The sequence below is a fragment of the Citrus clementina genome, unplaced genomic scaffold (assembly GCF_000493195.1).
Source record: "Citrus clementina cultivar Clemenules unplaced genomic scaffold, Citrus_clementina_v1.0 scaffold_7, whole genome shotgun sequence".
Taxonomy (NCBI): domain Eukaryota; kingdom Viridiplantae; phylum Streptophyta; class Magnoliopsida; order Sapindales; family Rutaceae; genus Citrus; species Citrus x clementina.
Window position 1 is genome coordinate 20558597 of NW_006262075.1, and position 24246 is coordinate 20582842.

The 24246-nt window shown below is 32.4% G+C and overlaps 2 protein-coding genes across 2 annotated transcripts; both read left to right on the forward strand.

Moving 5' to 3' along the window:
* Nucleotides 1–9539: 9539 nt before the first annotated feature.
* LOC18035895 lies at nucleotides 9540–11827 on the forward strand. The gene is made up of 5 exons (XM_006428101.2): nucleotides 9540–9736; nucleotides 9944–10675; nucleotides 10799–10852; nucleotides 10976–11160; nucleotides 11485–11827. Exons 2-5 carry the CDS (start codon nucleotides 9955–9957, stop codon nucleotides 11572–11574), a joined length of 1050 nt encoding a protein of 349 aa, XP_006428164.1. The 5' UTR covers nucleotides 9540–9736; nucleotides 9944–9954; the 3' UTR covers nucleotides 11575–11827.
* Nucleotides 11828–18892: 7065 nt separating this feature from the next.
* On the forward strand, nucleotides 18893–20743 carry LOC18036671 (ethylene-responsive transcription factor RAP2-4). Its single transcript, XM_006428102.2, has one exon. The coding sequence runs from the start codon at nucleotides 19353–19355 to the stop codon at nucleotides 20415–20417; it is 1065 nt and encodes a 354-aa protein (XP_006428165.1). The 5' UTR covers nucleotides 18893–19352; the 3' UTR covers nucleotides 20418–20743.
* Nucleotides 20744–24246: the final 3503 nt, after the last annotated feature.

The following is a 24246-nucleotide window of genomic DNA, read 5'->3' on the forward strand; positions in this document are numbered from 1 at the left end:
GGGTTGCCAAAGAAAAAAAAGAAATTAAAGGTAAAAAAAGGAAACCTAAACCCAAAGACTAAAGAGCACATGCACGTGAAGAACACTCAACACTCTTTAATAGCTAAAGACCAAATCACATTTTAGCCAAGCCAATAACATTCTTCAGTTGCATTAAAACGGAAAAAAAAAGAAAAAAAAATAGAGAACACTCTTCCTCCCTTCCTCAACTTCTCAATCTCATCTCAAGAACATTATTCACGATTTCATGCACACAACCATGCACACATATCGGAAAAGTAAGAGGCAGCCGAATCGATTTTTCCCGTAGTCACCACCGACGCTAACTGCTCCGCGAGGACCACAAATGGATCTGCTGCTACCGGATCTGTTGCTACCAGATCTGTTGCTACCGGACCGGATCTGCTGCTCCACGCCGCCAGTCCTCCACCATCACCTAATCTGATCCAAGATCCATTCAACCCAGTAATTGCAAGGCTACAATCCGAGTTTCCTTTTCCTCTTTTGAAGCTCTGTTGGTATAATAGTACTATACCATATTGTTCGCCATTTAGCAGTAATATATCATATATTATTATATTACATGTGAAATTGTTAATTTGTAATTATGTATTGTTAAATGTTAATAAAAAAATAAGAAAATTGTAAATCCGAACCCGATCCGAACCGAATTTAACCCGATTTATTGACCTGATCCGATCTGATCCGAATATATATCGGATCGAATCGGATCGGGTTATAAGTTCGGGTTGTGTTCAGATGAGTTTGTGTTCAACCCGATCAATCCGAAATCCGATCGGGTTGATCCGAATCCGACCCGAACCCGTATTTGCCCACCCCTACCCAAAGTCCCAAACACAACCAAATTCTTCTCTTTATGCTTCTAACCTCGCCAAATGAAGTTCAAATTCAAAGAAGCCCTAATTTGAAAGAAGAGTAATGAACAACGAAGTGATGGCGGCGAGAAAATGGTGTCATTGATGACCATTGCTGGCAATAGGTGAAGAATGAATGAGTTATTAAACCTCATAGAAGGTGAAAATTTCAAATAACTCAATGCATGTTAAAGTTAGAGCCTTTTGGTTGATTTGATGTTGTGTTTGAAAATGGATTTAAGGTTGTGTTTGAGTTGTTGAAGGAGCTGCTGCATGTTTTTAGTGTGATTCGCACTAGTGATGAGCTAAACAAACCATTGCGTATTAGAAATTAGTTATTTTTCGTGTGATTTCTATGTTAAACAAAAGTGAGTTTTAGCGTTGTAATCGTAAATATAATTCCTAATTTTTATATTAAAATTGAAATAAAAAAATTGAGTGTTTTTTAATGAAATTAATTTTGGGATCGTATTTTTTATTACAATTTAAAATAAATATGATTTTCTTAATTGCAGTTTAGAAATTGTTAAATTCTTTGCCAATATTTTATCCTTCTTTTTTTTTCTAGTTAATAAGTATGCAATGTCAAGTATTTGGTTATTCCTTCTTTTTTTTATCCGTGTACTAGGAGCAAAACATATTTTATTCTATTAACGAACATCACCCTAATAAGGGTGTTTTCAACTTTAGGGGCATTTTTGTCATTTTATTAATATACTAACAATCAGTGGATGAAAATACAAACAGCGGGGGAGGCATTTGTAATTACGGTCATATTTTCTATTTAGGTGTTAATACACCAACCTTCAGGGGAGGTCTCTAAAAATTACCCATATATATGTATGTATGTATGTATGTATGTATGTGTAGAGAGAGAGAGAGAGATAGTTGTCAACAAGGGATCCTTCACCATATTAAAATCATAGATAAACTAAAAGAAAAGAAAATACATATTTTAATACAATGCATAACAAAATATAATGCTTCAAAGGTTGTATTTTTTGTCTTTTAATTTGTTATTGACTTTTATATGATCAGGGATTCCTGATTGAAACATTTCTTTCTCTCTCTCTCTATATAGTATATTGAAATTTGTGTTTTTTTAATCTTTTATTTTATCCATGACTTTAATATGATCAGGGATCCCTGAATGAGAATCTGACTTTAATATAACTAGCGATCCCTAATTGGAAACTCACTATATATGTTCTAATCATGGATCCCTAACCATATTAAAGTATGGAATAAGCTAATAAACAAATAATACAAACTTTAGTGCAGTGTATTTTATCATGTATTATATAAAAATATGTGTGTTTTTTTCTCTTTTAACTCATCTCTGACTTTAATATAAGTAGGGATCCTTGATTCGAAACTCAATATATATGTGTGTGTGTGTGTGTGTGTGTGTGTGTGTCTATGTATGTATGTATGTATGTATGTATGTATGCATGCATGCATGCATGTATATTTCTCGAAAAGCTAATTACAAGTTCTTCTCTCTACCGAAACAATAAGGTTGTTATGCTTGTTAAAGAAATGAACTATTATCAATATATCTTTTTATTAGAGGTTGAATCGATCATCTAAAAAAGAATTAGGCTAAAAATAAGATACATTCCATTAAAGAGAAGTAAAAGGCTTTCATAAAAATTTAATTATTGTATACATCATTAGTCCGATCCTTTAGAGAAACTACTTGTAATAACAAAATTACAAAATGGATATGTTTATCATAAAGAGATTTGTTGTCCTTGACTATGCTTGATCTTCATTGTTGAGAGATAGTTGAATGACCTAGCTTGTTGATGCACAAATTTGGCTGAACAATAAAATTAGAATAACTTGGGAAACAAGCTACTAACTCCTTAACATGGTTGTCTAGGAGATTGAAATTTGGGAAATAATCTACAAGACAAGAAATAAGTGAAGATTGCCGCGATTATTACCTGCAGAGACCCTCCAACGCTTAAGTAAAATTAGAAGGCTTGATAGTAATAATTGAAAAGAAAGAGAGTAAAGAGAGAGGAGGAGCTCTCGTATATATAATGCTTGGAAATGAGAATATCATATCTTATGACTAGGAACTCTTAAGTAGAAATGGTTTACGGAGTCTATTTCATATTTGGAGTATTTAATAATGGGAAAATTTACAAAAATAACTATAAAAATTTAGCACATTACAAAACTAATCACACAAGTTTTTTTCCTATCAAAACTAGCCAAGCAACAAAATTTTGGACCAAATTACCCCTGTCAATCTAACCCAGGCTCACCAAAATCTCTTACTCAACCAAACCTCATACTTATCGCTAGCACCGTAGAGCAACATTGGAGTTCATCATCGGCGGCCAATCTCACTAGAATCACGTCCAATAACACTAATTCCACCAATATCATGTCTAATAGCAATCAAGATCTAAAAGATCAATGGTTGAAGTTCAAAAACCTTAGGTTAGCAATTTTAAATACATGTTTTATTTTATTCTTGTGTTGTGTTGTGGTTGTATTGTTGTTGTTGTGGTAGTGTTGTTGGTTGTGGTGAAAGAGGTAGTTGGTGGTGTTGATGCATTGTCGGAGTGTGTTGCTAGGAATATCTTGCAATGGGTGCTGACCAATTTGTGAAGATTCGCACAATGGGCAGCACCCATCGCACAAAATTTCGTGCGACAACTTATCTATCGCACAAATGTGAGATAGCTCGCCCGACACAAAAATTCAACCTGTCACACAAAAATACAATACATACAACGGCTATTTTTTGGAGGTCATAACTTAGGCTTCATGTGTCCCTTTTTTTGTTTAATATACCGTTTCAAAACTTGCGACGAAACGAAACAAACCTACAACCGTTTTTGCCAGTCTCCCCTATGGCCAAATAAAAAATTTGTCTCAAGTTAAGTGTGATAGATACCTATTATGATCGTTTCTGCGATATCCATGTAAAATGTGTTGTATATTCACTTTATCATGTTTTGTCGTGTGTAACCACATTTATTTTTTAAAATATTTTTTAGATTTAATGGATTCGGTTGTACTTCAATTGTGTTATGACGATTGGTGGAAGACGTTGGCAGATGGGCGTATGGAGTACGTGAATGGCAATAATACAACTTTTCTAATTCAAAAATATTGTACTTTTGATCAGGTTTTGGCAAGAGTTTATAATGTTTTACAGATAAATCATAATAAATACAATATCGCCATGAAGACAACTTTGAGACCTGATAATACAATGTATCGTACATGTTCACTACCTATAAACATATTTAACGACGAAATAATCAAGGTTGTGTCATGAGTACACATAAGAACTTAAATTTTTTTTTCTAATAACCCACCTGAACTCCATGACTAAAGCCATAAAGATTGTATTTTTCAATATTATGATATTGATCTTTCAAGTGATCATTCTTATATATTTCGACTTTCTGATTCAGTGCATTATCAATACTGTTGTATACTATTTTTCATGATATATGACCCCATAGGTGACTTCAAAAGTGATCTATATCATCAACATAATTCATCAATTTGAAATCAGCCTGATTGTTATCTTTTCGCACATTCAATACTCTATTTGCAAAGTAATACAACATAATTTTTAGGACATCGTCGTCGTCTATAGCATGAAAGTTCAAATTGCAAATGTAACATCCAACTGTTTGAGATTCAAGTCTTTAAACCTACCATCAAAATACTTATAGAGTAACCTATAAAGCACTGGTGGATTTTTTTTTGTATAATGTCTCGACTACTGAAAAGTCCCGTAACTGACACCACTTTTCAATCAATAAACATGTTAAAATGCTCTCTTATTTGAAACCACAACTGATTTTTATTGGTTTATTCACGTGTGACTTGCTTAAGCATCAGGTTGTGGATTAGAACACCACTGAATGCATAACTCTTCAAATCCATGAAGTGCCCGAAAATATCACTCTTGAATAATGATAATTGTTTTCGCGTTAACTTACTTCAGATAACTTGGATGACTCTCTTAAATTTTGATGTCTCTGTAATACAGCTGTTGTGCAAATTTTAATGTACTCGCAAGCGCACAAATCTATTGTAGTATAGACTAATGGTGACGAGTGTCGATCCCACGAGGAGGTGGATTTTAATTATATATAGAATTAATTTTGTAAATGGGTGGTTGGATTTGTGGTGGAAATGATTTGGAATATGCTAAAACTTAAATTAAAATGGTGAGAATAAATTCTAAAATTGGTATTGAAATGGCGAGAATAAATTGAAGAGAATTATATTGAAATGACGTACTTGGGTATCTAGATCCGTATCAACATGCATCATGGGCTAAATATTCCTTATTAATGTCAATTAAATCATGAGGGGGGAATCCACACCTTATGAACCACGCTCTAATCAATATGGTGCTAAGGGCTTATCGTGCCAAATAATAATAACCTTGTACTAGAGGGCCGATGAAACCAAGGCGGTACTAGACAAGATTAGTATTATTTGTCGACGAGAAGTCAAAACATCCACAAAAACTAGAGGGGAAGAGAAAATAAATTTACCAAATTAAGCCCATGACACATGTTGAGACTTCACCTTCAACCCAAACTTGAAAGAAAATTAGCCACTCATAATTGAACTAGGGGCAAAATGGGAATTTATTAAAATACAAAGAAAATGCAAGATGGAGAAGGAATTACAGAAAACAGAGTCCAAAAATGGATTCAGAGATATCAAATTAGAGGGGAGAGGTCCCCTTTTTATAGATACATGGAGTAAATCATGGCCATCGGATTAAAAACAGTTTGGACGCTCAGGATTGCGCCACGTCATCAGTCAACACGGTTTGACCACGCGGATGAACAGTAACACGGTTTGACTCGACTTTGAACAGTAACGCGGTTTGACCTGGATGAACAGTAACACGGTTTGGTTGAAAATAATCATGTGTGATGCATGCACCGTATACGAGATTTTTCGTCCACTGATATGCTGCCACGTCACCATCAACAGTATATAAGAATTTTAGTCCAATAGGATCGTGACACCTCATCAGTCAATGCCACGTCATCGGTCCGTCTATGTGAACAGTGTTGTGAACAGTAACGTATACAGTACCGTACACGTGAATAGTACCGTACATGTGAACAGTGCCATTTTTCCTTTTATGCTCCTCCTAAGGTTTTCGACCGTCCTGATTTCAAAAGTGATGTCCGTTTTGCCATCTGATTTCTCGTTTATTGTGAAATGACTATGATGCCCCTAAAATACATAAAATACTTAATTAAAATAAAACACATGTAATTAAATCACAAGAAGGTTAAATACATAAAAGTAAGAGTTGTTAGTAAGACTTGAAATGTAAAATGACGGTTTTCTCCTTTATAAATATGCATTTTCTAACACTCAACAACAGCCCGGGAAATGATCATCAAAGCCTAACTTTGTCACGCCTGGATCCTTCCTCAGTGCGGGCGGATTACGCTTTGTAAATTTCTTTTTGGCCATGTATCTGTCACAAAATCAAATTTATATTCGTTATTAAAATTTACAAAATTATTTCAATAAATACAAATAATCGCAAATTGTGCAACAAAATACACGATTTGTGCACAATCTGTGTTTTTGTGCAATGCTCGTCGCACAAAACACAAGAAAATTTGTGTGATGGGCTGCTACACGTCGCGCGAATTCCATCCGGTGGGCAGCAACAGCCATCCAACACCCACAAAATACATACACAACAACCTCACTCATCCCACTTGCATCACAACAACCTCACCCACCACTGCCATCGACAACCATAAATATTCAATCCACCACCACCACCAACAACAAAACACAACAATAGCACAAAATCACAACACAAATAAAAAAAGAAGTAATAACTCACCTAGGGTTTTGAATTTTAACAGTTGATTTTGGAGATCTTAAAAGATTTTAAACGTGATATAAGTGATTTAAAAAATACAAAAGTATTATGATCATTTTTGTAAATTTTCCTCAATAATGTCCCATGTAAAATTTGAGGACGAGGACAAATTCTATCCTTACAATTGAGTTTCATAACTGTTATTCTACTTAACTTTGTCTTAATGGCATAGATAGTTGACCCCGTTTATGTCATTTGCTGACGTGTCGGGTCCAGTTAAATTAGGGTACGATAAACCTCTTCTTTTTCATTAGTATCATTCTCAACCTATGCTTGTTGAACCCCATGATGAACATCCGTCATCAATTAAACAAGTTAAGTAGAAAAGCAATTAATGGATAATAGATATGGTAACAAAAGTAATAAAACACGTGCATGAGATGAGAATGCTATGTGGATTTCTTAAATTTAAGAAAATAACTAAGCTAATATTTTATTGAATATTTTTCTATATTTAAGAAGTTACAAGGTTAGCGTATTTTATTGAAAATAACTATGTGGAGGATTAATATAACTCACGTTTCTTATAATGAAAAGAAAAAAAAAACTCTATAATAAAAATTAAAAAAAGATATGTTTGTAATTGTTGTACTTCTATTTAGTTTCGAAAGCATGAAGTATTGGTAAAGCAGCCACTATAAATTTTATCCATTTCAAACACAATCGACCAGGCTATGTGTATTGTTATTTTGTTGAATTTAAAGGTGATAATCTGGGTCAGAATTCTTTTATTCGATTTGATGTGAATTAAATGGATTTAGATTTAAAAAAATTGATTCGTTTAATAAATTGATGAATTTGATTTGATTCGTTAATTAATGATGTGTTGGTGAATTATGAGAATATGGAGGCAAAGAACAATGAAATTTCTTAGGATTTGAGACGTGTTTACACACTTTCCTTTAAGGTTTTATTTGCCCTCACCAATCTTGGTTTGCTATAGAGTTTTAATGGCAAATTACCCCCAAGATATATCAAATCCTGAATACAATCTTTAGCAAATAAGATTGTATTTCCAGAACAAGCATGAAATCTTCAAAATCTAATTTCTAATCTTATTGTATGTCTTTCTTTTTATGAATAAGATGTTTATTTGAAAGAATACAACCATTAGAAATGGTACATCTTCGAAAAAACTCTTTTGGTTTAAAAATGCATCGATTTACAATTGAAATCTTTTCAATCTTGCTAACCGTTTTCCAATTGACAACTTTTTGGAAATAAACGGTTAGCCGTTTTCTCAATAAACGGTGAGCCGTTTATTCTAGGACATAAAACATGCTCTCTGGACTTAAACGGTAAGCCGTTTTCACCATAAATGGTGAGCCGTTTATTCCAGAACAAAAACATGCTCTCTGGACTTAAACGGTTAGCCGTTTTCTCAATAAACGGTTAGTCGTTTTCTCAAGAATATCAAACCAAACAAACTTGAAAGATGTTACAATCTCTCTTACATGATGGGTTCGAGAATATTGATTCATCTATTGGTTTATAATATTTTTCAGATTTATTAATGATAAACTTATACATACAAAAGGTATCTTTCGATTTTAACCTTTAATTAGTGAGTGTATTTCAAAGCATTTACAAGACAATAGTGTGCTAAGTATTAAACTTTGTCTCTTAAGTAAATACCGGAGATACATCACATATAAGCTATCCCAGATTTCAAAGTTGTGTTCCAATAGATGTTATATTTGTGGTCTTTTTATATTTTATTTTGCTTAATTTTTATTTATTAATTATATTTTTATAAACAAATTTGATTCGATATGGAATTATGGATTCTTTGATGCTATGAAAGTCTTCAATTTTTTTTTATATCATTTTTCTTCTGTTTTATTAAAATTATAGTCTCAAGATTGTTTAACCAATCCCTTCTTTCGGCCCTACCCTACCCTTCCGATGAGTCAATTTTTACATTATGGTGCGAATTTTTTCTTTTATATTTATATACACGAAACACAATTTCATTTACTTATTATAAATATTAGAGAAAAAGACACATGTACTCCCAACATTTAAAGAAATAGCTATGTAAACCCTCAATCAATGGTTAAGATAGCACCATTCTTTGGAGTGGGATATTAAATTTATTTTTATTTTTTTATAAGTATTAATAAAGATAAATTCATAAATTATAATTAACTTTTGTTTTTCAAAAACTGCAGCCCGGATTAGCCAACTCTTAACTTCGCCACTGCCCTCAATCTTTTAATAAGCGACGCATGACTTTAAATTTTTTCAATAAATACAAATAAAATTTAAAAAATTAATTTGTCTAGTAGATTAATATAATATAATATTTTTAATATAAAAATAATCTTTAAAATATATAAAATATTATATTTATTTTAAATAATATATTTTTATTTATTACAAAAAAATTTAAATAAATCTTTGGATTAAGTAGATTTTACAATAAATAAAATATATCTCATGTATTAATAGTATTAAAAATTATTTTTTATAATATTGAAAATAATTGAAACTTTTATACATTTATTTTAATATAATACAAGTTTGTAAAGTATTAAAGTACTTTTTAAATATTGAAATTATTTTAATAGTATATTTTTATTTATTATAAAATACTATAGTTAAATTTTTTAAGTTAATAGAAATAGAGTAAAAAGATATTATAATTAAAAAAAATTAATATCATTTATTGAAAACTTAAATATTTATACGATTATTTTTTAGGGGGCATAAAGGCAAATATTATAAATGTCATGTGTTTCGCATGGGCGAATACGGACGCGTCGCGCCCAAAGCCAAAATGATTAAAAATCGCGGGTCAGGCTCCGGATTTTTATCGGATTCCCGCCTTCACAAAATCAAAACGAAGGAAAAACGAAAATAAAGAAAAGACACCAGGGAGAAAGATCCACTACCACCACCGATTGCAAAGAATTTGAAAACGATTGACGATTTTCTCCAAACCTTCAAGGTCAGTAATCAGTATCTTCTAAAACCCACAAAAAATTTTTTCGCATTCACGTCAAGATTCTAGGGTTCTGCTATTATTTTATTTATATTTAACCGGTAAATTTTCTGTCTGTAGTTGTAGATCTAATTGTAAGGTTTATGTTTCACTCGCCGATTTTTATTGCTTACTTTTGAACTGTTTTTTTTTTTTTTTTTGGTTTCTTTGTAGTGAAATTGATAATGAGTGGAGATAATTTCACAGACGGGTTAAAAAAGACCCGACCCGTTTTGGGCGACATGACGAACCTGCCTAGTAAACGAGGGTTTTCATCAATTTCAGGCGATGGTTTTGCTAAGAATAAGGAAAATGAGAGTGGTAATTCGGCGTTTGCCAAGAAAGTTTGCTTGCAAGTTGAAAATTTGGTGAAGGACATGAGTGGTAAGGGCAAATCTGAAGTTGATGGGAGTGAAAAGATTTCGTCTTTGTTGAAAAATAAACAGTGCTGTGGTGCTTTGCCTTCTAGTGGTCGAGAAAATGTTGTGTCCGTCGTGTCTAAGGCTAAGGATAAAAATAATGAGATGCCTGATTTAGGTGTTACAATAGCTCATAATTTTATGGAACATGGTGATGCATTAAGGGATAATTGTTTGTCTAGTGTTTCAATACCAATGTGCTCTAAGAAAGATATTGATGGCGAGAGGATTGGTTCGGATACTACAGGCGATGATGTTGGTGATGAAGAATTAGTAGCTAAGCAGGTTTGCAATGATAAAGATGTTGGTGCTGGGAGATTGGTCTCAAGCAAATTTGGGTCTATTGAGTGGTCGAGGTTGCCAAAGTCTCAGGGTTCTCGATCGTTTGAGTTGGAGAGATGCTCAGTGCTCAAGGATGATGGTTGTGCGAATTTGAGTGCAGGTTCTGACTTGCTCAAAGATTGCTCTTGCTCTTTTTGCTCGAAAGGTAATTATAATTTTATGAACATCAGATACATATTGTTAGTTTCTTCATTTTTTGCAACTGTTGGAGTTCATTTGTAGTATATGATTTCTAATTGGCACAATTCTGTCTAATTTGATTAATTAGCTGCTTATATCTGGGCTGATCTCCATTATCAGGACATCAAGGGTCGAATAGCTGGTATGTTCTGTCAAATTTTCTGAGACTTCTACTTTAGCAGTTCTATTTGTGCCGTCATTTTCAAAATTCTTATTTATCAATAATTTGATATTCTCCCCCCCCCCCCCCCCCCCATGACGCTAGTGGTAAAGAAGAGTCAGAGAGATGCAAGTTTCTTGGTTCAAAAATGGGGCAGGGCAAAGGATTCTGAAATTCCTGACCATGGTAACTCTAACAAATCGACAAAACTAGAATCTGAACTCATGAGTAAGTGGAGGTCACTCTTTCTTCACATGGAAGGCATATTTGGTCACGAAAGCAATGAACTTGTGAGTGTTCCTTTTGTTAATCTGAATTAATTTCAGTTGTTGTAAACTTTAATTTTATTCAGGAGTTGTATACTTTAAAATTCCGCTTTCTATTTGGAGAATCATGCTTGTTCAATAAATGAGTGGTATAAAGAGCTCAGAAATTTCATATAACAGGTCTTGAATCCCATTGCTAGATTTAAGACTCCGATTAAATCACTGATCCTGTGACTCCTTGATCCTTATTTTTTTCGCTTTGTTTGATCACCCCATAATTTACAAAGATGCTTATATTATTCATATTTATTCTGAAATAAGATAAATACTCTCAAATCTGTGTGGCAGCAAGCTGGTTATGTCTCGCTGAAAGACTTGAGAGAGAATTGCAAGATGGATCTAGAGAGGACTACTGGGATGCCTTCAGACAATCAGTAGTATGCTTTTGGATTTTGTAAGATTGACTTGTCTTTCTAATCATAGTTATTGTATATGTATAAGCAGGGGATTTTGTATTAGTGAGTACACGACCCCATGTCTGATCCTCAGTTTTTTGCTTAGAAGACTGCTCGAAGTTTTCACTTAGTCATAAAAGCTGTAAACTGTGTGCACTATTACTAATTTGTTCTTGCTATTCTCGCCTGTGTGCTCAAATTTCCCTATAGTGCAAATCTGCTTTTCAATGTTTTCATACGTCTCCAATTGTGCTGTATGGATTTTCCTTTTCCTCTTCCTGTTAAAATGTCTCCACTAAATTGAGCTTATGCGCCATTTGCATCAAATTTTCAGTAGCTTAACAAGTTGTGAAATAGCATTTTTATCTTTATTTTCCTCCGTAATCATATGTACTTGAAGGTCCCTTCCCACATTACATCCTCTTGCCTACAAATTTTTAATGCTTACTCTTTGTACTTTGGAGGACTAAAGCTTGTTTAATAAATTATTCTATTAAGTAATCATAAAAATCTAAATTTCTTTCCTTTTCATTTCATTTGAGATTTTGACTTAAGCTAGCATTTATTGATAAAGTTCTTATATATAGTTCCTCATGTTATGAAGAATGTAAAATGTATGGTGCCTATTGTATTGAGCTTGCAGTATGCTCTCTAAAATCTGTCATTGTCTTCTCATTGACTTTCCTTTTGGAAGATGATTGATCCTCATTGTAAGTAGTTAGAGACATGAGCTTAGTGAGAAATTTTTCACCAACAAGATATTAAAAATCTGTGAAAAATGGTAACTGAAGTGGGGGATCCCTTTCTGTAGGCATGTAAGCCTGGTATCTTGCTCAACGAAAGCTAGGAGTGTGCATTATTTTGGTAAATCAATTATCTAGACTACTTTCAAATGATTTCTAGAAGTTTTTGTACCTATACGATACTTGTCTAATATTCCGCCCGACTTTGAGAGTAATACCTTCACTTTTTATAGATCTCAACTGCTGTAGAAAAGTAATCAACAAAAGCTATGTTTATGGGTGCTTAGGTGCTTTTTCATCCTGCATTCGTTTGATGTATCCTTCACTGTTGGCTTGATACATTGTATAAGATTTGTGTACTTCCAAGATTTAATCTTTGAATTTTTGGTTGTGTACGATCCAGCCATAAAATTTAGAAAGATAATGGGTATGGATGCACAGTTTTGCGGTGGAAAGGTGATGTGATTCAGTAAGGAAATGAGTTTATGGTCAGGGAAAAGTTGACGTAATGGAGATATTCCATTTTAGTTGCCATGTTCTCATCTATATTGCTTGAATTTGTCTGAAACAGTGAAGCTACACAAGGCTTTGAGCATTGAATATACAATTGTTTGGGAGTAGAAATTCAGGCATCCAGTCTTTCCCAGACTGAATTGTTTGATGAAGAGCAAGAAAATGAAGAAATCCTAATTAAATTGAAATTGATACTATTTAGGAATATTTTAATTAATTTTTATTCTAGTTTAATTTAGTTGTCTATTTAGAGTTTTATCATTTAGGCATTACTTATTGGAGTTGTATTCGTAGTTTAAGCATGGAACTTATTAAAGTAGGTTTTCTAGTCACATTAGAATAAGTTGTAGTTTGTATAAATAATTGTCTTCTGTAGTTTTTTACAAAGTAGGCCTTGGTTATTTGTTATTGATGATTTCTTATAATAAACTCTAGGTTTGAATTTTATTCTTGTTATTTCTCGATATTCTTGTGGAATCAAAGAATTCTTAACATATTCTTAGAACCAATGTGAATTTAGTATATTGCTTTATTTTAATTTTCTCAAGAATTGACGGAGTATTAATAATATCTCTATCAAAATATCACTAATACTATATTTCGAATATCGAAGTTAATTGCTTATGAAACCTTTGGCAGGTAGCCATTGCCCATTGGGATGAAGTTGCTGTTTTTCTTAATCCAGTTGTAAATGTCTTAACTTTTGCATTTTCAAACTTCGGACTTTAGCTTATGGGACAAAAACAGAGGACTTGAGACAATTTTAATCCTTTTGCAAGTAGGCCTTTGCCATCTCACATTTTATGGTATCCAGCCCAGTTAAGAAATGGTATTGATATGCAATTTTTTTTTTTTTTTAAATATCATTGCATGGAATGGAAGTGGTCAAATGGGTCTTCGCATGAGAGGCAAAACTTCATAAGCTTTGATTGAAATACAAACAGTAGTTTCGAGTCCTGAAATTTATCAGAAATCTTCTAAATATCTTGAATATCACCATAGGCTTCTAGATTTTGTAAAATACATTAGGAATCCCCCCTTAGTTTTTCAAACTAGCAGATGAAGTGTGGGATCAGCTGTGCATAAGCTAATGCCTCATCTACTTCATAAACTGTCACAAGCAATACTATAAAGCTCATCAAACAAGTTTCTGGTATTTGCTTGGAGGCTTGGTTATGCATTGGAATCTGACAAGGAATTATAATGATATCTCCCTGGTTGATTCTGAATGACTCTTCTGCTCTTAATACAATTGTTTGCTTTTCTTTTGATGGTGGCTTGGCCACTTTGTTTCTGTTGAACACAGATAACAGCTAGCTACTAGGCCAATGATGAATCCTCACTGCCTTGACCTTGAGGATGCTTGATTTTTAAAATAATGAAACAGTGTCAGCTTGCCCACTTTGTATGCACCACAAACATACAATTGAAAGCCAGCTGGTATCTCCATACATCAGTAGGTGATCTTAACCATTATCTTTGACGATAAAACACTTAAAAAGAGTTGACAGATTTTGAAGTCAACTAAATGAATTTGTTCTTTAAAATTTGTTTATATATTTTCTGAATTAGTGGCTCAGAAATGACTTTCATGTAAAGCATTATCAAAGAGAGAAACCCCACTCCCGCCATTATGGATGATTGTTAATACTTGAGAGAAAGAGAGAGAGACTTGAGGCATTGTTGTGCCACGAGTCTTTCCTCACACATCTACTCACCAATTAATCAACAAACTTACTGAGACTTGTTCTGGATACTAGTGCTGGATCTTTAATAACCTCAGGCTTTTAGATCAAAGCATTTTTTAACACGCGGTATCGTATCAGAAGGTTTCATTCTGAACTTTTCCTACGAGAAAAAATAAACCTTTAATTTCTATTTAAATTTCTTGACATATTCCAGAGAAATTGTATCTTGAATCTGCTTTTGGAAAAATTCTAAAATACCTCAAATATATTATAACTAATTGATGTATGCATGACATGTATAGTTGAATTTAATATAACCACTATTTACATGATAGTTTTTCAAAATAAATACACACATATCATTACATTATTTACTTATTGTATGACTGATATGGTATCTCAGATATATCCTAAAATTTCTCCCTCTTTTGGGTCTAACAATCTCTCTCTCGATATATATATATATATTAATACTTACAAAGAATTTACTTAACTTCAATGTGAAAAATGATTAATAAAAAAGAGTGAGATTACAAATTTATGAAAATTTTGATTGAAAGACAAATGAGAGGGAATAATTTGAATATAAGATTTCGATTTTGATACATTGTTAACCTCTTATTGTTATTGATGATATTATTAAATTCATAACGCGTAACATGAAACTTTTCAACACCCCACATGCCTTGCCCTCTCAATAACCCAACAACTAAAACATCAATACTAATTAACTATACCCAAAAAAATAAATAAGATAAAATAAAATAATTAGTGATTGAGGCGTCTAGGAAATTAAATCACCGATCGTAAATGGCTAATCTCACTTAAAATTAATTAATTAATTATTTAGTTTTTTTTTTTTCACCCGTCTTGTGCCAATTAGAAGCTGCCAAAATGACAAAAGCATTAAGCACCTGACTTTTTCTTGTCCAATTCTCTGCCTAAATTCTCTATCTCATTCTCATCAGCATGTTTCAAACAGACAAGAAAATTTTGTTTTTTAATTCTATTTTTTTCCCCTTTTGAAAAATTAAATAAAGGGCTTATCAGACCTCGAAGAGCTGCATACAGTTGATGTATCTAAAAAGATAAAAGGGAATTAAAGAGGTGATTGGATTATATTATAGCCATAATTATATTTTATGATTCAATTAAAACTTATATTATTTATGCTGCCTCGTTTGCGTAGCTTTGTGGTTAGAAATGCTTTGTCCCAAGTGAGTCTCTAGTTTTCAGAAGAGATTCAATAATGCTCTTATCTGGTACTGTTTCAAGAACAGTTTGATTAGCGTTTATGTATATATATTTAATCATGTTTTTGTGACCGCTACTATAGATGATGTAATGCTTAATAAATCAAATCATTTTACATCCAATTGCATACAAGACAAATTTAATTTTTATTTTATTTTTTCTTAAATAAAAAAAAAAAGGAGAAAAAAAATTAGTGTGTAGAGGAGAAAGTTCATGGAAAGAGTCCTAAAAGTGTCAAGTCAGCGTTCATGGAAACGTCACACCTCAACCCCACTAAAGTAGACTAGAATTTTATTTTCATTTTTTTCTTATTTTTATTAATTTAAAATAAAAATAAAAAGGTAATGAAATTAAACAGAAAAGTCCAAAATTAGCCACGCAGCCACAGGTGAGAAAAGGCCGGGGGAAGAGGGATCAGGTGCTGTGCTTTGCGTGGATTATAAGTGACGTCCACGTCGGAGACGACGTATGGCCACGTCATTGTGGGACCCACTTGCTTTCAATTTTACTGGGTCCCATCTGATTCATAATGTAATGCTTTCGCGTCGTTCATACGCAACTCTTGCAATTTGCAGAATGGACAGCACTTTCTCCCATTTCTCATTTCTCAACGTCTTTTATTTTTACTTTTTTCTTTTTCTTTTTTTTTAATAACTAAAATACATGCTTAACCATGGTTAGTATGAATTGGGTCTTAAGTTTGAGTTTAGTGCTAAGTTGAGCTGAAACAAGGCTTTGATAATTTTATGACAACGCATATATTTGTATAAATTACAATTAAGATGTAATTATATATTATTTTTTATTCAATAGCCGTCGCTCACAAAATTTAAAAAAAAAAAACTGAATACAAAACTCATCTCAGCACTGAATCTTAAATAACTTAAAGTATAGTTAGGCTAATATTATTGTTGTTGAGTAGTCTTGTTTGGTTGTTTTAGAATTTTATTTTATTCATTAAACATTAATTACTCACCATGCAATGAAGAGTTAAACAAAGGTATCGATCAAAATTTTTTTGGTAGTAAAAATACTAGTATGGTATTTATAAGTGTTTTTCTTTTCTATTATTATTATTTTTGAGTCTTCAAGAAAGGGTTCGACTTTTCAACTCGTACGTAGAGATATCAATTTTTATTGGGGATGTTTCAAAGGCATAAAACCTTAAATAATAATAATAATAATAAAATAAAACACATAAAAATCATAGATCCAAATAATGAAAGTGGATATCGAAAAAGGGATTAATTATTTGTAAAGATGTAAAAATATTGTTCCATAGATTGTTGATGTTGTTAGTTTTTTTAAAATCCAACCATTAAAATTTCTCACTAAACATGAACCAATTTTTAGTTTAAATGAAAATATGATCACAATATTCAAAGTTAAAACCATATGTAACATTAAGAAGGTTTGAACTATATTAACTAATGGACATCTATATTTTATTATATTTAAATTTGACTTAAAATCAAAATATACAACTCTAATTCTTGTTTAAGGTCATATTTGATATTGAGATGCTAAACCACAATTACTGTAGAATAAAAACTATAATTATAAAATAAAAATTAATGGTGTATAATTTATATAATTTTCAGATAATATAAATTTTTATAAAGCATTTAGTATTGTAATTTATTAAATTTGAATGGCACATATAATCTACATTTGTGAGGCCCAAACATAACTCACATTATAACTATGGTGAAGTAACTAGATATTTAAAGTCAGCTATGTTTGCATAGAATTGCGTGAGGAATCAAAAAACTAAACTAAACCTTCCCGAATCTCTAGAAGGTTGTTTTGTCATTTTGGCAGCCTGGGCGCCGCAATTGACGATTTCCTGTCCGAATCTCGCAATTTTGTCGTCACAAGTCACATGATTGCGCAACCCTAAACCATGGTTCCCCTACAAACCTAACCATGGTCAACTCTTTTTCCTTTTAACATCCTTTTTTGTTTGGATTGGATCACGAGTCACAACAGACTTTCAACTTTAGCCCACCAAATTATTAAAAATGAATTTACTACATTTCCCCCCCCCCCCCCCCCCCCCTCCAAAAAGGGGCCCTATCTGTTTTGTAATTAATTAGCTAATTATCCCACTAACCTAAATTATTGAAATGTCGTAGATTCAATAATCATCATGACCTAATTTGATTAAATATTTAAGCTTTTGAATTGGACTTGGTTGGTTTGGATAAGGATGATGCATGCATGAGGATTTTTTACATTCATACGAAGACCATCATGAGCTACAGTGTGATTCATTTCCCACTCTCGGATTTAATTCAAATTTTCAATTAAATTATATCTGTATAAGGCTTTGGTTCATGTGTATGCACCGTGCATGAGTGGGCCTTCCACGCGAACTAGACAGAAAGTTATTCTTTGGTTCAAAACAATTTTAATAGGACTTCGGAGCATTACACAATTTTTTTTTTTTAATGAAGGGAGAAAGGTACGTTGAAATTAATTTTTAATTTTTAATTTTCATCTCTTTAATGCTGCCACTATAAAAATATTATGAGGATTAATTGCAATTTTTTTTTTTATCTCGATAAATGATATCATATTAAAAGAAAAAGTAAGAAATCATTCTGCACTGAATCCGAAAATGTCCATCCCATCCTTGAGAAGGAGCGTTAGATCCTTTGAATGTAAAATCATCATCTAAGGGCCAGTGATTAACTTTATCGTGGTCCTCGGAACATGAGGTCGAAGCCCACAACATTTTAAGATAAAAGTTGAGGTGGCAAAGCCACGGCCTGCCGCAAGCAACACTAGAAAGGACAAAAACCGCATTGAATTCCAAAAGCTTCACAAATCAACTAAACCCATAGAATTAGTCAAATACCTCCCCAACTCCCAACCAACCACACTCCACCGCGTGTAAAGTCCCTGCTTCTCGCTGCCAGCTGCCGGTCACCTCTCTTACGTGGCACCTCTGGATTGGATGTCCTACATCAAAAGAAAGGGTACCTTGAAGTTGACGAGGGAAAAAAAATAATAATTAAACAAACCAGAATAAATCAAAATTAATAAAAAAACTCATAGCATAGGCTTGAAGGATTATATATACCGAGATAAGGTGACCAAATAATGCATAGAGTGAAAACACAAAGTGAGGACACCACAAAAAAATTATAAAAAAAAAAATTTGTGTGTTTTGAGGTTCAAGCTTCAAGCTTTTGCAATTGTGTTTGATAAAAATTTTCTCTTTAAATTCTCCCCCTTCTGTGATTCCCCCCACTTCTCTGAATCCCCTTCTGTCATCAACTGTCTTTCAATTAAAGCTTGTGTTTTGAAGGTGAAAAATTGTTCGTTTCTCAAATCCAAACAAGCCCGCGAGGGTTGTTTTTGAAAGCCAGGTGATTCCAGATTGCGGTCCAGGTTCTTTTTTTTTTTTTGTGGGGGATAAATTTTTAGTGTTTTTTTTTTCGCCAATCAGCTAAGAGGGTTGATTTTTGTTCCCTCAAAGTTGCTACTTTTCTTTTCTTCTTAACGTACATAAATTTCAAAGAAACAGGATTTGTTTTTATAAAATCTTGTGAAAAATTATGGCAGCAGCTATAGATATGTACAATAGCAGCAGGAGCATCTCAGATCCTTTCAGGGAAGAGTTGATGAAAGCACTTGAACCTTTTATGAACATTGCTTCTTCCAATTGTTCTTCTTCTTCTGGTTTCTCATCTTCTTCTTACTCTTCTTACTCTCCAACCACTTCTTCAGAAGCCAACTTTTTTTACCCTGATGGTTATAACCTTTGCTCCCCATCATATGACACCCCTATGTTTTCTCAAGGGTTGATGAGTTTTGAGCAGCAACCAATTAGTTCTCTTGGGCTAAATCATCTCACCCCTTCTCAGATTCTCCAAATCCAAGCCCAAATCAACTTCCAACAACAGCAGCAGCAGCAAGTAGCTTCTCTAGCCTCAAGAGCGTCCATTTCAAGTCCAAAAAGCAACTTGCTCAGCCCAAAAGCAGTCCCAATGAAGCATGTCAGCAACGCTCAAGTTGCCAAGCCAACAAAGCTTTACAGGGGTGTGAGACAGAGGCACTGGGGCAAATGGGTTGCTGAAATAAGACTCCCCAAGAACAGAACCAGGCTTTGGCTTGGCACTTTTGATACAGCTGAAGAAGCAGCTTTGGCCTATGACCAAGCTGCTTATAAGCTAAGAGGAGAGTTTGCAAGACTCAATTTCCCGCACCTCAAGCATCATGGAGCTCATGTCACTGGTGAATTTGGTGATTACAAGCCTCTTCATGCTTCCGTTGATGCAAAATTGCAAGCCATCTGCCAAAACTTGGCTCTTAACAACAACGTGCAGAAACAAACATCCAAGCAGCAGCAGCAGCAGCAGCAGGAGGCTGAAACAAAACCAGTGTTGTTACCAGCTACTGCTGCTAACATAAAGGTTGAGAACACATCAGCAACTTCATTATCATCACCAACACCAGATCATTCATTATCTGATGCTGGCTCATCATCACCAGAATCTGACATATCTTTCTTAGACTTCAATGACACCAAGTGGGAAACTGAAATGGATGCTTTTGGCTTGGAGAAATACCCTTCTGTGGAAATTGATTGGGAAGCTATTAGAAAATTATCTGAGTTTTAATTATTTAGTCTTGCTATATTTTCTAGGTCGGTTTGTATTTTCCCTTTTTTTTTTAAGAGAGTCTAAAGAGTGGCATCTGCAATGAAATTTTTGACACTTGCAGAGTTGCTATTTAGTCTTAATTTAGTAGGTTTAAGTTCAAGAAGAGTCATGTTAATATGTGATGTTATTACTAGCCAGGTGCTATGTGATCTCTCCGGATTGGTCAGGCTGGTGTTTTTTCTTCCATGCTGTGACTATGGGGAATTTGATCTTCTTGTTGAAGTTATCATGGTTGTATTTTGTAAACAATTTCAGCTTTTGAATATATTTATGTATTATATATATTTCTGTGCAAAGCACGGATGTGGTGAGCATGTGATTGTGTTGGGTCCTTTTGTACGTTGTGTACTTCTGTGGCTCTCAAAGCGCTTGTACTGTTGAAGTGCTTATCTGAAAGTCTTCAGAAACTGTATAAACGTTCTCTTGCAATTGAATTTTTATAGTGTGAAATGAAGAAATTTTCTTGATGAACGGGGAAAAAGAATGAGAGTTTGTGAGACAATCTAATTCTTGAGTACAATTATGAGTTTGTGAATAACATAGGCCAATATCTCAATTCTCAATCAAACAAAAATGTAGTCCAAGATAAATTTTAGCCATGGCATTTACGTTTTTTATTTTTATTTTTTTGCACACATATTCTAGAATGATATTAATCCATTGAAAATATTTTAATAATTGATGCATCGGAAGATTGAGTTCAGAAATAAAGAATAGAATAAATTTATGTTCATTCAAAATATAATTTCTTGAATTTAGGGGTTAAAGACTTGTTGATTCTGCAGAATATTGATAATTAACTAAAATTAAATACTTACACAAAGATTTAAAATCTCAAAATATTATTAAAAATTAAAATTTGCCTTTAAAGGCTACAAGAGAAAATTATTTATATTAGTAATAATTATCTTAAATCATGAAGTAAAGGGAAAACAAAATTTTAAATTAGAAAGGAAAATAAAATTACTAAACCTTAGTTAATAAGAAAACTAATTCTACTATAATATAAATTCCTAATATGCATTAATAATCAAAACATATATTACCATTTTATTAAAATTTTAGTTTAATTGGCTGTGAAGGTGCATTGTGTCAATGATCACATGAGTTTAAATAATAAAAAAAATAAAGATTAGTATTTAATGAGTGCAATTTTTAGTTCTTTATTCATGTTGTTTCTTAAAAAAAAATTAAAATAATAAATTTAATTATTTAATCTTATTGCTTATTTATACCAATTCAAAAACTTCGGAGAATTTTTATTGACAAAAGACTTGGTGATCGAAAATCAATTAGTGTCAATCAGTGGACAAGAAAACATTTTACAAAACTAAAAAGTGTGAAATTATTTCATCTTATGACACTCTAATCTAATTTGTAATTTTAAAATTTTTTTAAAAAAATCCTAATACTCGGATACATGGCTAATCTTTTGAAATCGGATCGAGTGCCAAACTTTTTGTAATTTTTTTAATGGAACAATTACAACAAATATATGATAAAGATTTAATCGCTTGCACAACATAAAGTTAATCTAAATCCTAATCTTTAAAAGATCTTATTGCATGTGTGCATCTATAATGTTGTGCGAATGAACTTGATTTTGCATATGCATTCTTATATATCGAATAACAAGAAATGTTCTTAAGACTTAGCCACGTGATTTAAAATAATTATATTTAGTAAGGTACATGAGTCTTCAAATCTTGAAAGAAATATAAAGATAAAAACTATTTCATTATGAGAATCAATCCAAATATGAGATCATGATAATTACTGGTAAAGCTAATTAAAAGGCTATACAATAATATGCATATGCTGTAACAGTAAAGATAGCAATTAATTAGCGAGTTGCTTCCTTGATTTCAGTCCAGCAATCTCCATATTCTATGAAACTAGGCAATTGTTTCCTCATCAAATCTCAATCAAACAGAAACATGGGCCAATCCGTCTAACAAAGGGTCAAACAATGAAAACGAAAATAATTTATTTTAAAATGGAAGCGTCTAGGAGTTATTTTCACCATCAGTTTAGATGGTATCTGTAGAAATCTTATCCTATGGCCACCATGAAAAATCCATTGGGAGCTCATAAAACAATGGTTATTGCTACGTAGCAGATACTAATATAGATTCTCAAGTACGCATGTTGTATTTTACAAACTGTAACTTGGAGCAATTTTCGGATGTTTTTCGATAAAACAACGTTGTATTTCTTTGTTTTACTGTAGAATATGTGTAATTTTGTAATTTATATTTTTTAGAATCCCTTATACATCCACACGATTTTTATTATTACACTGAAATCGTCTGAAATTAATTGATATGTTTGATTTATATCCATCTTCAAAGAAGGGATGTAATTTCTTTATTAGACAAAAGGAAGAAAAAAAAAGAATAAAGACAAGGTATACCTTATCTTGAGATTCTAATAAAGATAAGGAATTTTGAGGCCACCACCACTCACTAAAAAATCAAGTTTATCAAATATTCTTGTTCTTTCTTGTAAGCAAACAAAGACGAGTTCACATTGCCAAAATGAAAATTAAGAGAGAAAGGGCCTGTGAAAAGCCATTCTTGGGCGATGGGGAATCCTTCCAAATTAAAGCTTGTTACAATCTCTTATAACCATTCTTTCTTTGATCTTTTTCACACTTTTTTTTTTCTTTATTTTCTTTTCATTTATTATATATTATCATGTGATTTCAAAATTGCCAATGAAGTATTCATCATGTTACCTCAAAATTTTGTCCAAAAAGCATTCTCCAATGAGAGTCCAAAAGTTATGTGAATGTGGATGGGAATTGATGATACATGAAACTTGCATTTGTTAAAAAGCAATGATTCAGATTAAGGATTCCATGAATGGTGGAAACGAATTAAAGTGATCAAAATCCAAGGTGGCCATTTTACTTTACAGGTTTTGTTGATGTGGCTTTACACCCTAATTCAAGAAATAATTAAGCTCAAGCGAAAGAAATCCCTATGACTGTATAGATACGACTTTAAGGCCTTGCGCAAGCAGAAAATATGTTATAAAATTGATTCCTTAAAGTGAAATGAATCCATGCATAGAATTTTAACTTACAAAAGAAACGATGTGCGATGCACACGCAACAAGATTAATGGTTATGGACAGTTGAAATGTTCAATCTACTTCTTAATATTTGTCTTTACTATATAGTTGGTACTCGGTAGTTGGTAGTTGGAACTCGGAACTCTATCATGCATGTGATGGAAGAAAAGAAAAGAGATTTTGTGTAAAGTTATTTTGGCATATTAATGTTGAAAACATGTGAGTTTGTTGAAATCCGACTCAAAAGTTTAAATTGTAGGACCCGTTCACGTAAAATGTGGATAATTTTGATTTTTAATTCATGTGAGTTACCGAGAGATCGAGACATGACTCGGAAATGGTTAATTACTTTTAGTTCAATTGGATTTAGAGAGATCGACACACAATTTTATAGGATATGATCATTAGTTTTTATTTAAAAATAATGTCAGAAATCTGAATATTTTAAATTTTAATACTATATCATTTATCTATAGAATGATGAATATAAAAATTATTTATTTTTTTATTCTATTATTCAATTAATAAATGTCACATTAGTTAAGATTTAAATTAGTACTTGAATGTTGAAATATATAACAATACTCTTTTACTGCAATGATGAATATAGAATTACTTATTATTCTATTGGATAATGTTATTGGAATATTATCTTGTCACTTGGGCTGTGAGTTTATTATTTTTATTATTATTAGGGAAATTATCATTTGTA